At 43.1% G+C, this 12,694-nt stretch overlaps 1 protein-coding gene across 1 annotated transcript in view; it reads right to left on the bottom strand.

The window, feature by feature from the left end:
* The window catches only part of CEP192 (centrosomal protein 192), a 101,847-nt gene extending 90,202 nt beyond the window's left edge, over positions 1–11,645 (bottom strand). Inside the window, exons 1-4 of the mRNA XM_058678659.1 lie at positions 11,479–11,645; positions 10,134–10,259; positions 3,685–3,848; positions 1,205–1,260 (exon numbers count right to left, since the gene is read on the bottom strand). Coding sequence (XP_058534642.1) covers positions 1,205–1,260; positions 3,685–3,848; positions 10,134–10,259; positions 11,479–11,645 — 513 coding nt within the window. The remainder of the gene's footprint in view (positions 1–1,204; positions 1,261–3,684; positions 3,849–10,133; positions 10,260–11,478) is intronic.
* Between the last annotated feature and the right edge of the window lie 1,049 nt (positions 11,646–12,694).

The following is a 12,694-nucleotide window of genomic DNA, read 5'->3' as shown; positions in this document are numbered from 1 at the left end:
AGCAGCTAAAGTCCTCGCCTTGAATGCGCCAGGATCCCATGTGGGTGCCAGTTCTGGTCACGGCAGCTCCACTTCCCATCCAGCTCCCTGCTTGTGGCCTGGGAAAGCAGTCAAAGACAACCCAAAGCCTTGGGACCCTGCACCTGTGTGGGAGACCTGGAGGAAGTTCCTGGTTCCTGGCTTTGGATAGGCGCAGAACCGGCCGTTGCAGTCACTTATGGCCTGAATCAGAGGACAGAAGATCTTCCTCTCTGACTCTCCTCTTCTCTCCCTCTCTCTCTCCTCCTCTCTTTATATCTGACTTTGTAATAAAAATAAACAAATCTTTATAAAAAAAAAGTTGCATCACCTCTCTGTAAGTTTTAAAAGTATTTATGAAAGGAGACTATCCACCTCAACGCCAAGCCATTTATGACAGACAGAAACACGGATTTGTTCGGCATCCCTGCTGCCCTGGAGGGAGCCATCACTGGACCGAGCAGGTGCTGTGGAGGTGTCAGTCCCACTCTGTCTCCGTGCACATGGCGACAGCAAGCCACAAGCACAAGTCAGAGCACCAAGTAAGAAGATCTGGGCGCCAACATCAGAACATGGGGGGATGAAATTATATAAAGTGTCGGTGAAAATATTACAAAAACAAATGTACCTGCACTGAACACGTATGAATTTTTTTAAAATGTACATACCATTTACAATGGAAGAAATCTAGAAGATGTGCAGACATTCTGCCCCAGTACTACAGCATGTCATTTGGCAGTCTGTAGGAGGTCCTAGAACTATTCCCCTACAAATGCTGAGGGACACCTGTACCCTTTTACCCCAACCCAGTACTTGGCTCTCCACAGGATAAGCTCATTAGAGCTTTTGTTCACTTACCTTAGTTCATAGATTTTTTAACATGACTGTTAAAAATACAGGCTCAAGTTGCCTAAGGATGAAGACACTTGCTTGTAATCGCACACAATGGCTGAGACAAAATCACGTGACGAGAACTGTGGCCAACAGGGAAATCCTTGCCTTCAGAGAACTGACACTCTCGCGATGGAGACGGCCTGGAGTACAACATTAATGCCAAGACCATAGCCTCCTGCGGACCTTCCAATTATATGACATGGACTTCTATTTTTGCTGAAACCACCCGTGTTCTCCAACACAAAATTCCCTCCTGTAACATTCTAAAAATTGCCAAGAAATCAATGTTTACCTTGTGTTCCTTATTATTCATCCATGGTTGTGAACAAAAATCAACCGATGAATTTTCTGAGGAAAACAAAAACAAAAATTCAGGAACTGGATTATTTAAACCTACCTAAAAATAGTAAGTTAATAACTGAAAAGTTTTATCTTAGGATAAGAGCACATTTAAAAGATGGTAGAGAAATATACATCACATTTTTTAAATGTTAGGATGAGAAACCAGAAACAATAAGCCAGAGAACTTGAATATGCATTTAATCGAGACTTTAAATCTGATTTATGCTCTGCAAGGGACTGTAGGGAAGAGAAACAAGCAATAATACCCCCTGTAAGCAAAAAGATACTCGAAACAGCACAAACTACAGGATGACTGGTCCAACCCATTCTAAAAGTAAGAAAGATAACATATATAACCATAACATTTTCAGACCCAAATCATGCAAACCAATATAGGCGGCTACTGATAAGACATGTCGAGCCTTTACACTTAGTGGTGGCACCAGGGCGGTGGGCCTGCAGAGACCTGGGGGCTCAAGTCCAGGCAGGCAGAGCAAGCCAGGAGAATTCCCCACATGCTTGCTCCTGGACAGGAGCGGGAGAAGGGAGGGAGAGCCCTAGGTTAGCACATTGGCATGGTGTGCTGGTTGACCAGACTTGAAGAACTTTGAATGGGCTTGGATCTTGGATGAGAAGAGGGGTAAGATCCCAGAATAGCATATGCCCACGCCCAAGGAGCTGTGACACTAGTGGGTGGACAGAGCTGTAGGCCAGTCCATGTTGTGGGCTAAGGAACTGATCAGTGCTCGTTAGCCTGGGCAGGAATAGGAACTGGGCTTGTGGCTAAAAACACCTAGACTAATTGGATTCATCTGTATCCAATATCCTGCTAAATGAGGATGTGGGGGGGGGAGTATATAAGGAGAGGTGAGGGAGCAATAAAGCGAGCCTTCCCAGAGACTTCTACCATCACTGGTCTCTTGTGCTTCATCCCCAGACCCTCTCCCTATCCGTATTTTTTAGATATATCATAAAATAAGGAATAAAACAGCAGGAAATCACAGAACTAGAAAAAGCAGGAAAAAAAAGGACAAAAGCGGATAGGGCAAAATTTTATGCCCACAGAAACTAAGGATTATTGTAAATTATTATTAAGTCACAACACCTTCAAATTCACTTTTTCGAAGGATACAATTCAGTGGGGTTTTAGGCGTATTAATGAGACTGTACAACCATCAGCGTCAACTATTCTTAGATTACCTTCATCATTAAGCACTATAGCCACCAGTATTCATGCCTTAGTCGTCTTACCAGCCATGAAGATGGTTTATTTTTATGTATTTTTTAAGGATTTATTTATTTTTATTGGAAAGGCAGATCAGATTTATAAAGAAAAGGAGAGACAGAGAGAAAATTCTTCATCTGCTGGTTTACTCCCCAAAATGACAGCAACAGCTGGAGCTGAGCTGATCTGAAGCCAGGAGCCAGGAACTTCTTCTGGGTTTCCGACACGGGTGCATAGTCCCAAGCAAGGTTTTGGGGCATCCTCTACTGCTTTCTCAGACCACAAGCAAGATGGGAAGTGGAGCAGCCAGGACACTGTCTAGTACCCATATGAGATCTCAGCGGTTACAAGGTGAAGATTAGCCAATGAGCCATCACACCAGCCCCAGCAATATTTTAAGTTAGATAAATGTGCATTAATTCAGCAATTTTATAGCCTATGATAAAAGTCTTTGAAGTACTGGGGTTAATGACATCATTGCTATAGATAAGCCTAGAGCTTATACTTTCCCATTTCCAGTTTTGAATTTTTGAGTTACAGGGATGTGCAGTTCTTCAGAGCAATCAACCCAAGCCCCTCATTTTACTTTAACAATGTTCTTTGTGTGTGTAGTTTATCCCCCACATCTAATCCAGAAGTTTCTCGAACGACTTTCATTTCCCAACTACTCAATTTTGTTTTCAAAGAAAACGATCGATTTTTTTTAGAACTTCTAATTCACTCATTACATAAGTTTAGTGTTAAAAATAATTTTTATGAAAACACATATTAAAAAGTACAAGTTAATGTGAGGGAAAAATAAAACGTGTATTAGAAATAGGCTCCTGCCGTTGCGGTCACTTGGGGAGTGAATCATCAGATGGAAGATATTTCTAGCTCTCCTCCTCGCTGTATATATCTGGCTTTGCAATAAAAATAAATAAATCTTTAAAAAGAAAGAAATAGGCTCCTGGTCTTCAACATACAGCAGACACTGGCTCTCCGCAAGTACAGTTGCTGGAGGAAAGAGAATTTGCTGAAACCAGTGAAAGAGCAAGCAACTGGTTAGGACCCCTTTTCCTATAAAAGTTCTGTCAGTGCATTATTATTTTCATGCCAAAGCATTTTTCAGTTCTCCATAGGATAGCATTCATATCAATCCAAAAATGGCTAAAATGAAAACTTAAATACAGACATTAGGAAATAAATTTCTAACAATTCATTACCTTGTTCTTGTTCCAAGGGCAAAATGGAATCAAAAGAATCTTGGTCCTGGAAGTGTTTTGTGGTTTTAGCTTGGTCCCCTTCTGCCCCTGCTGCGGCACTCTGACACGGTAACTGCTTCCGGTGTCCACTTGACAAATGTTGACTTTCCATATAGTTCTTTTTCCTAGAGATAGAACTATGTTTTATTAGGAAACAGAATAACATTAGTATCAATTACCTTGGGTAACTCTATAAAATACTTTTTAGTTTTTCTACTTTCTGAGTTGTATTTATCTGCTTTTTAAGTTGACTTAAAAGACAGGAGTGGCAGAGAGACCGCGAGAGAGAGGAAGAAAACAGGGAAGGGGGGAAGAGAGACAACTTCCAAGCATTGGTTTACTCCTCCAAACTCCTCAACAGTCAGGGCTGGCCCTTCGATCTGGGCCCCCCAGGTGAGCAGGGGGAACCCAGGTATGTGGACCACCCTCAGCCGCCTCCGAGGCGCAAGCAGAGAGCCAGAGCAGAAACAAGAGCAGGACCGACCTCAGGTACTCCAACGAGAAAAACGGATATCACAAAAACCAATCTCTCCTCACCTATCTCCATCTCCGCCTTTCAAGCAACAAGTCAGGGTGGCAGTGGGGTGCAGGTAGGGGACTATATTTTAAGTATTAAAAGCTACAACTCTGGTTAAATTCAACCTTATACCTACTCATCACTGGCACCTTCACAACAGACTGTAACTGGTGAAAACATCAAAATCCCACTGAATAGCCTCCTAAAATACATGCCATGATCCCCAAGCTAAGCCCCTGTGCTGCTCGGCAATCCTACCATTTCCCAGCCATTCGCTTTTCTATGCTCCCATATGACGAATTCTATTCTAAATGCAAACAGGTGAAAAGGCTCCTGGCAGATTCTCATCACTATATATATATATATATACCGCATCACCTTTTCAGACTCAACATCCTGCCAGGCAAGCTACTCACTCCACTGCAATCGAGTCGGTCTCTGGTTTACGCAGACACTGACGGCCCAGCGAATCTCTTCTTTCCAAGGGGATTCTACCTATTAGCATGTAAACAGCTGGCAACTTCTCCACTCCACTACCATCCCACCCCAGCCCACCAAAAAAAATTTTTCCTGACCCACTTCATTCACAAGCCATCACAAACCCATTTCTCTGCTCCTCAGGGCAAGAAACTCCAGGAGTTGTCCACTCGACCTCTACCATTAGGCCACTATTCTCCAAGGAACTCTAAGCGGGCTAGTGTGCCCCTCTACTTGCACCCAAGCTATTTCACCCAGGTCACTGATGATGAAAATCAATACTACCCTAAATGGCCTGCTCTTAGTCATCATTCTAGCTCACACAGCTGAAGCAACCTCATTTTTATGGTCTTCCTGCTACTACTCTTGTCAATTACACCCGCTTTACAAAACAGCAGTGAGCTTGGAAACGCAGCCTGGATGTGGCTCTCCGTACTTCCCATGGCAGGAGAGCTGAGGTCTGCCTCCCTGCTGCTCTACGAGCCCCCTGGGTAGAACCCACCTCAGTACCCTCACCTGGCAGTACCCTCCACTGAGCGCCCACCCCCTGATGTCCACAGGGCTACACCCTTCCCCACAGTTCTGCCTCAGCTTTCACCTCGTCAAGGAGACTCATCAATCACTTTTAGTTCTCATAATAATCTTTCTTAATGTGTCTTTTTTATTCTAACACCTTGCAAAATTTTACCGCTTTTAAGAACTGTTTTGCACATCTGAGGACCTGGAAAAGTATCCAGCACACAATACACATTCACTTGAAACTACAAAGTTAATGAATGAATATACAACCGGTTAAACGTTTAATACACAGAAATCACTTACATATATAAAGGCTTACACAACAGAAATATAAGAAATGAATCAGAAATTAAAGTATGTGTAATCCCATAAATATTCAAAGAGAAGCATATTAAAACTTACTTCTGTGGTGATGGCACTGTGGCATAGTGAGTTAAGCCGCTGGCAGCTGCGCTGGCATCCCACATGGATGCCGGTTCCAGACCCAGATGTTTCCATTCCAATGAGCTTCCTACTCGAGCGTCTGGCAAAGTCACAGGGGACATCCCAAGTGCTGGCATCCTTGTTCCCATGTGGGAGACCTGGAATAAGCTCCTGGCTCCTGGCTCTGGCCTGGCCCAGCCCCAGCAGTTGTAACCACTAAAGGATTTTATCAGCAGATGGAAGATCTTTCTGTCATTGTCTCCCCCGCTGTCTTACATCTTTCACATAAATAAAATTTTATTTCAAATTTTTTAAACTTTCAGGCCTGGTGTGATGGCTCAATTGGCTACAACCTCGCCTTGCACAAGCCGAGACTGCATATGGGCACCAGTTCCTGTTCCTGCTGCTCCACTTCCCATCCAGCTCCCTGCTTGGGGCCTGGGAAAGCAGGAGAGGACAGCCCAAAGCTTTGGGACCCTGCACCCGCATGGGAGACCCAGAAGAGGTTCCAGGTTCCCGGCTTCGGATCGGCGCAGCACCGGCCCGTTGTGGCTCACGTGGGGAGTGAAGTATCGGACGGAAGATCTTCCTCTCTGTCTCTCCTCCTCTCTGTATATCTGACTTTGTAATAAAAAGATAAATAAATCTTAAAAAGAATAAATCTTTTTTTAAAAAACCCAACAACTTAAATCCCATTAATTTCTTTTTTTAAAAAATTATTTATTTTGGGCTCGGCAGCGTGGCCTAGTGGCTAAGGTCCTCGCCTTGATACCATATGGCCGCTGGTTCTAATCCCAGCAGCTCCACTTCCTCTCTATCTCTCCTCCTCTCAGTATTTCTGACTTTGTAATAAAAATAAAATAAATCTTTAAAAAAAATTATTCATTTTTATTGGAAAGGCAGATATACAAAGAGGAGGAGAGACAAGATCCATCTATCTGCTCAGCAATCTGGTGTAGCCATTACTTATTAAAGCCACGAGCCAGGAGCTTCCTCTGGGTCTGTCATGTGGGAACAAGCGGCCAAGCACTTGGGCCGCCCTCCACCACTCTCCCAGGCCATAAGCACGGAGCTGGATCAGAAGTGGAAAGCAGCTGAAACACGAACCAGCATCATATGAATGCCAGTGCCACAGGCCGGGTTAACTCGTTATGCCACCGTGCTGTTCTAATATCAGACAAAACAGACTTGAACAGAAAAACCTTCAAAAGACACAGAGAAGCGCATTACAGAATTATCAAGGACTCCATGCAATAAGTGTATATGCCCCCAACGACAGGACACTTGGCATTATAAAACAACTTTTAATGAATTTAAAGGGAGACATAGGCTCCAAACCAGTACCAATGGAGAATCTCGTTGGATTGACCAGATAGAAACTCAACAAGGAAACAACTGAGCTAACTTACACCGTGCACCTAATCGACCTAGCTGATAGCTCCAGAACATTGCATCTTACGGACACAGAATACACATTCTTTCCATCAGTGCACAGACAACATGATAGGCCCTAAACAGACCTTAGCAAATTCAAAAGAACTCAAATAATACCATGTGTCTTTTCAGACCACCAGGCAATGAAGCTGGAAATCCAATCAACAAACTCCAGAAAATACACAAACACTTCCAGGCTAAACAATATGCTTCTAAATGAACCATGTGTCACAAGAGGAATCAAAAGGGGATTTAACCAGTTCACAGAAATGAATGAAGGTGTCAACCAAACATATCAAAATTTATGGGATATACAAAAAGCAGTGCTAAGGGGTAAGTTCGTTCCAAATAGTGACTATCAAAAAACTAGAAAGGAATCAAATAAATGATTTATCAATATATTTGAAGGATTTACAAAAACAATAGCAAAACAAATCAAAATAAGCAGAAAGAAATCAACAAAACTGAAGCCAAAACAACATTCGTAAGATCAATGAGTCAATGAACTGGTTTTTGAAAAAAATGAACAAAACTGAAGAACAAAACTCAAGACTTTCTCAACAGATGCAGAAAAAACATTCTGTAAAATTCAACATCCCTTCATGTTTAAAACGTTAAACAAATTAGATATAGAAGGCGACCTGGGGTCCAGCTGCTGGGAGGACCCAGGCTAGACCCCAGCACAATCTGGGGCTCTGGAAGACAAGGGTAGATGTAGGACAGACTAGGCTTGGTCTCTGCCCCACTGAGTCATGTGTGAGCTGTGGCTGGGTATAGACGAGCCTTGGCTGGGCTGAACCATCCAACAGTAAGAACCGGAATGGGCTGAAGGCCAGTCAGGAAAGGCCACTGTTCCTGCCAGGACAGCAGGTGGACTAAGTAGGACTGGCCCATAGACCCACCGGTATGCACAAGATCTGGCATTGGGAAAGGTTCTGATGCAGGAGCTTGGGAAACTCCTCTGGCAGGACATAATCCCTGCAGGTGAGTGCAAGAACCACAATAAGGAACAGTCCAGACCAGGCCAGGGAAAGGTACCCACCGGCATACACTTGGCATAGGTGGGGGGCAAACAAGGCTGAACGAGTCCACATCACCCGCTAGTGAATCCGAACACAACAATGTGGTTCGGGCCAGGTTAGTTCACAACACATACCAGTACACAGTACAGCTGGTATTGGGTGCCTGCTGGGCTAGACTAGGCCGTACCCCCCACCAGCATCAGCTGGAATTGGGGGTGGACCAGGCTACAGCCTCCACTGGCAAATGCCGAGGCAATGAGGGCCATGCCAGACTGTGCTGCAGCGCCCGACTGGCACACGTGAGAACCAGGGAGGGAAGGGGCAAAGTTGGCAGGGGGAATGTGAAGGGCTCCCCTGCTGGACAGTCACTCCCACTGGAAAGCGGACTCTGGAAGGGGGCAGACCAGACCAGGCAGGGCTACCACCACCTGTGGGCCTCACATACACATATTGTCCGGGCACACTTAAATAGCAGACTGATGGAATTTCAACTCCTTATGAAGAGTTGTGCCATGATGGCAAAAATCAATCGGGGGTGGAAATTGGAGGGGGGGGGAATCCAAGACTATATAGAATTGTACAATAAATTTCAAAAATAAGAATTAAAAAAGAAGAAATGGGCATAGGACATAAACAGATATTTTTCAAACTATGAAATTCGAAGGGTTAATAAACACATAAAATGATCAGGCTTGTAGCAATCAAGGAAACTGCAATTAAAAACCACAATGAAGATCTGCTTAAATTCTACTGAGAGTGGTCTACATTCAACATTATCAACAAACAAGAATTGCTGGCTATAACTCAGGAAAAAAGACACCCTAATCTACTGCTGGTGGGATTGTGACCTAGAGAGTGCAGCCACTGTGGAAGTAAGTCTGTATGGAGACTCTCTGGACAATTGAAAGTAGATCTACCATATGACCCAGTCACCACTCTCTTGTGAAGCCATCCAAACAAAATGCAACCTGCATATGACAGAAGTACCTGCAACCCCACGTTTACATCAGCCCAATTCACAAGAGTCAAGACATGAAGTTAACCCAGATGTCCATCAACAAACGAACGGATAAAGAATACGCGGTACATTTACTCCAGGGAATACTACTCAGCCATTAAAAAGAATTAAATATTACCATTTGCAACAAAATGAACCCAGCTAGAAACCATTATGCTGAGTGAAATAAAGTCAGTCCCAAAAAGACAATTTAGTGTATGTACTGCCAAAGCAAGCAGTCCCAAAAGACAAACATGGTATGTTCTCTTTGACATGTCACGCCCAGTACACAGAATACACAATGGGAAATAGTGGATACACACAGCATGCATCTTTACTTCATTAGTAACAGCACGACTCACATGATTACTGTTAATTATACTTTTACAATGCATTATTTCATCTTCTTTCTTTTTCTACATTTATGTCACAATACATTAATATATAAGAAAGTTAAGCCTGTCACAGTGAAATGAATGACTATTCCATTATAATAACTTAAAAATAAATCAGAGGAGACAGGGTGGGAGAGAAGGTTGGGGAGGAATGGTCCCATGTACATGTAAATCTGTATCAAGGAACAAAAGTAAATCTTCATAGGTTAAATAAATAAATAAATAAATGATTAAAATGCACTAAAAAGAATGTAGTATTGTGGTGTTGCGAATTAAACCACCACCTGCCACAACAGCGTCCTATATAGGGGTGCCAGTTAGAGTCCTGACTGCTCCCCTTCTGATCCAGCTCCCCGTTAGTGCGCCAGGAAAGCATTAGTAAAATAATTGCAGCAGATGGCCCAACTGGACCACTGCAGTCATTTGGGAAGTGAACCAATGGATGGAAGGTCTCTTTGCCTCTGCCTAACTCTGACTTTCAAATAAATACAGCTATGGAAAAAAAAACACATTAAAAACATTCTAAAAAATTCTTACCATTAATCAGAGTCAAAATAAAAATTTCAAACTCCATAAAATTTAGACTGGTTTTTAACGCAATGCAACAAATGAAAAGACGAACTTACTCATCGTCCGGGAAGCTAAGCTGTAACCTCTCTCTCGGCTGAACATCACTCTGGCAACTGGGAGATGACTCAGACAGAATGGAAACCCTCCTCTCTACTAAATAAGATGCCTGGACGTCATGATACCTACAAAGAAAACTTCATTCTCTAAGAATTAATATGCACATGTAAGATTCACTCAAATGGCTTGGTGAAAGCAGACACAATGACCGTAGAGACCAACACCATTCACTCAACACCCCTGCTCTGCTCTGTGTAAGGCTTAGACCTGCCACTAGTACTAGCTTGTTGATCCACATTCAGAAACACAGTCATCTTAGAGCTAAAGAGCCTTCAGACAACCCAGCCCCTTCTCGCCAAAGGTAACAGTGATGACCCTGCCATTTATCCAGGGATAAGCCTCACACACTGCACGTCCACAAGGTCAAATACACCAAAAGGGACATTCAGCTAAACTTCTCTCTAGGGGGCAGTGCCAGCATCCCATACAGGCACTGGTTCATGTACTCACTGCTTCACTTCTGATCCAGCACCCTGCAAATGGCCTGGGAAAGGAGTGCAAGACAGTCCAGGGACTCAGGTCCTTGTCCCCACGTAGGAGACCTGGAGGAAACTCCTGGTTTCGGGTTTTGGGCTAGCCAACTACAGCTGTTACAGCCATTTGGGAAGTGAATCAGCAGATGGTTCACGCTCTCAGGCTCACTGCCTTCCTAGGCCATTAGCAGGGAGCAGGATCAGAAGCGAAGTGGCCGGGACATGCACCAGTACCCATACAGATATTGCTGCTGTAGGCAGCAGCCTTACCTACAGCTGAAGCCAAGACAATTTAGTCTACTTTTGCAGCTAGAAACGTAAGTTCACAGTGGCCTTTTGAGTCTGTGGGGTATTATCATGCACCTCAGAACAGAAAAGCAAATATAACCAGAGGACTGAGAGAGGAGAGTGGGAGGAGGAACCCAGGTCCTATCCCTCCCTGCAATACAGCTCCACATTGCTGTCCTGCATTTTCATAAAATATTCCTGAGCACTTGAACTTCAGCAGCATAAACTGGTATAGTTCTTGCCAACAGTAAATCAGAACTACTACAAATCCAAAACGCTACAGACAGAAAAAATAATTAGTAAACCAAAAACAGGTCAATGGCATTCAAAAATCAAACACAACCAATACACTCATTGATAAAGCAATAAAACAAGAATTCCATTTTCTTCTATATTCTTTTGTACGTACTTGGTCATCTTCCTCTGAATAGAGGAAATGGCTCATTTGACTAAGAAACTTCATAGAACATTCAATCTGTTATAGATTTTTGAATCTGGAAAAACTCTGCCAAGCAAATCTTACCTGTTATCCTCAGAGCTGGGTCTATTTCTAGCAAGTGTAGAAACAGCAACAGGCAAGCCAAGATTTGAAGAAAGAGTTACATTTCCAAAAGTTTCACTATTACCAAGCAAAGAATTGGTTAAAAAGCTTGGAAATGATTCTTCTGCTATCCCTCGAAAATCTTCCATCTCCCTGTAACAAAAGTGTATTTACAAATTAAACACTACTTGCAAAGGTCTTGAAATAATTAAGACTGCAAATCCTATAAGGCCTAGAAAACAATAAATTTTAAGAAAAAATATGTTTGGAACATCACACTATTCTTCCCAAATTGTCATAATACTTTACAACTTCACAACTGAGAACATAAACATTAAACCTACCTTCTCTCAACTAACATAATAAAATATAATCTATCATTGGCTTGGTTTATCAAGGAATATGAATTACCACCTTACCCAGCAATGATTTGAAGTTTGGCAGATGCATACTTATTTCAACACAGGATTTAAAAAAAAAAAAAAAAAAAAAGTAGAGCTAGCAAAATCTAGTCCCTTAATTTCAGCGACTATTAAAATAAGTATTCAATTTTAAGAAACAGCCCATTTGGGACCAGTAAATGGCTCAACTGGCTAATCCTTTCCCTGTGAGCACTGGCATCCCATATGGGTGCTGGTTCATGTTTCAGCTGCTCCACTTCCCAAGCAGCTCCCTGCTTATGACAAGGGAAAGCAGTGAAGGATGGAGCAAAGCCTTGGGACCCTGCACCAATTTGGGAAAACTGGAAGAAACTTCAGACTCCTGGATTCAGATTGGCTTGGTTCCAACCACTGTAGCCATTTGGGAAGTGCACAAGTGAATGGAGGACGTTTCTGCCTCTCCTTGTCTCTGTAAATCAGCCTTTCATTTATTTGAAAGGTAGGGTTACAGAGAGAAAGGAAGAGAGAAAGATCTAGAAAGGAAGAGACAGAGAAGTTTCAAATGGCCAGTCAGGAAGAGGTGGGCCAGGCCAAACAAGAAGTCTGGAACCCCACCTGGGTGACCCACATGGGGTGGCAGGAACCCAAGCACTTGAGCCATCTGTCACTGCTTTCCCAGTGCATTAGCAGGGAGCAGGATCAGAAACAGAGCAGCCAAGATTTGAACCAGCTCTCATACAGGACACCAGCATCTCAGGCAGAAGCTTAATCCACTGAAACACAACGCCAGCCCCTGTAATTCAACTCTTCATGTGTTT

This window comes from Ochotona princeps, chromosome 21, assembly GCF_030435755.1.
Source record: "Ochotona princeps isolate mOchPri1 chromosome 21, mOchPri1.hap1, whole genome shotgun sequence".
Taxonomy (NCBI): Eukaryota; Metazoa; Chordata; class Mammalia; order Lagomorpha; family Ochotonidae; genus Ochotona; species Ochotona princeps.
Note: the sequence above shows the minus strand (reverse complement) of the source record. Positions and strands in the feature narration are given on the sequence as shown.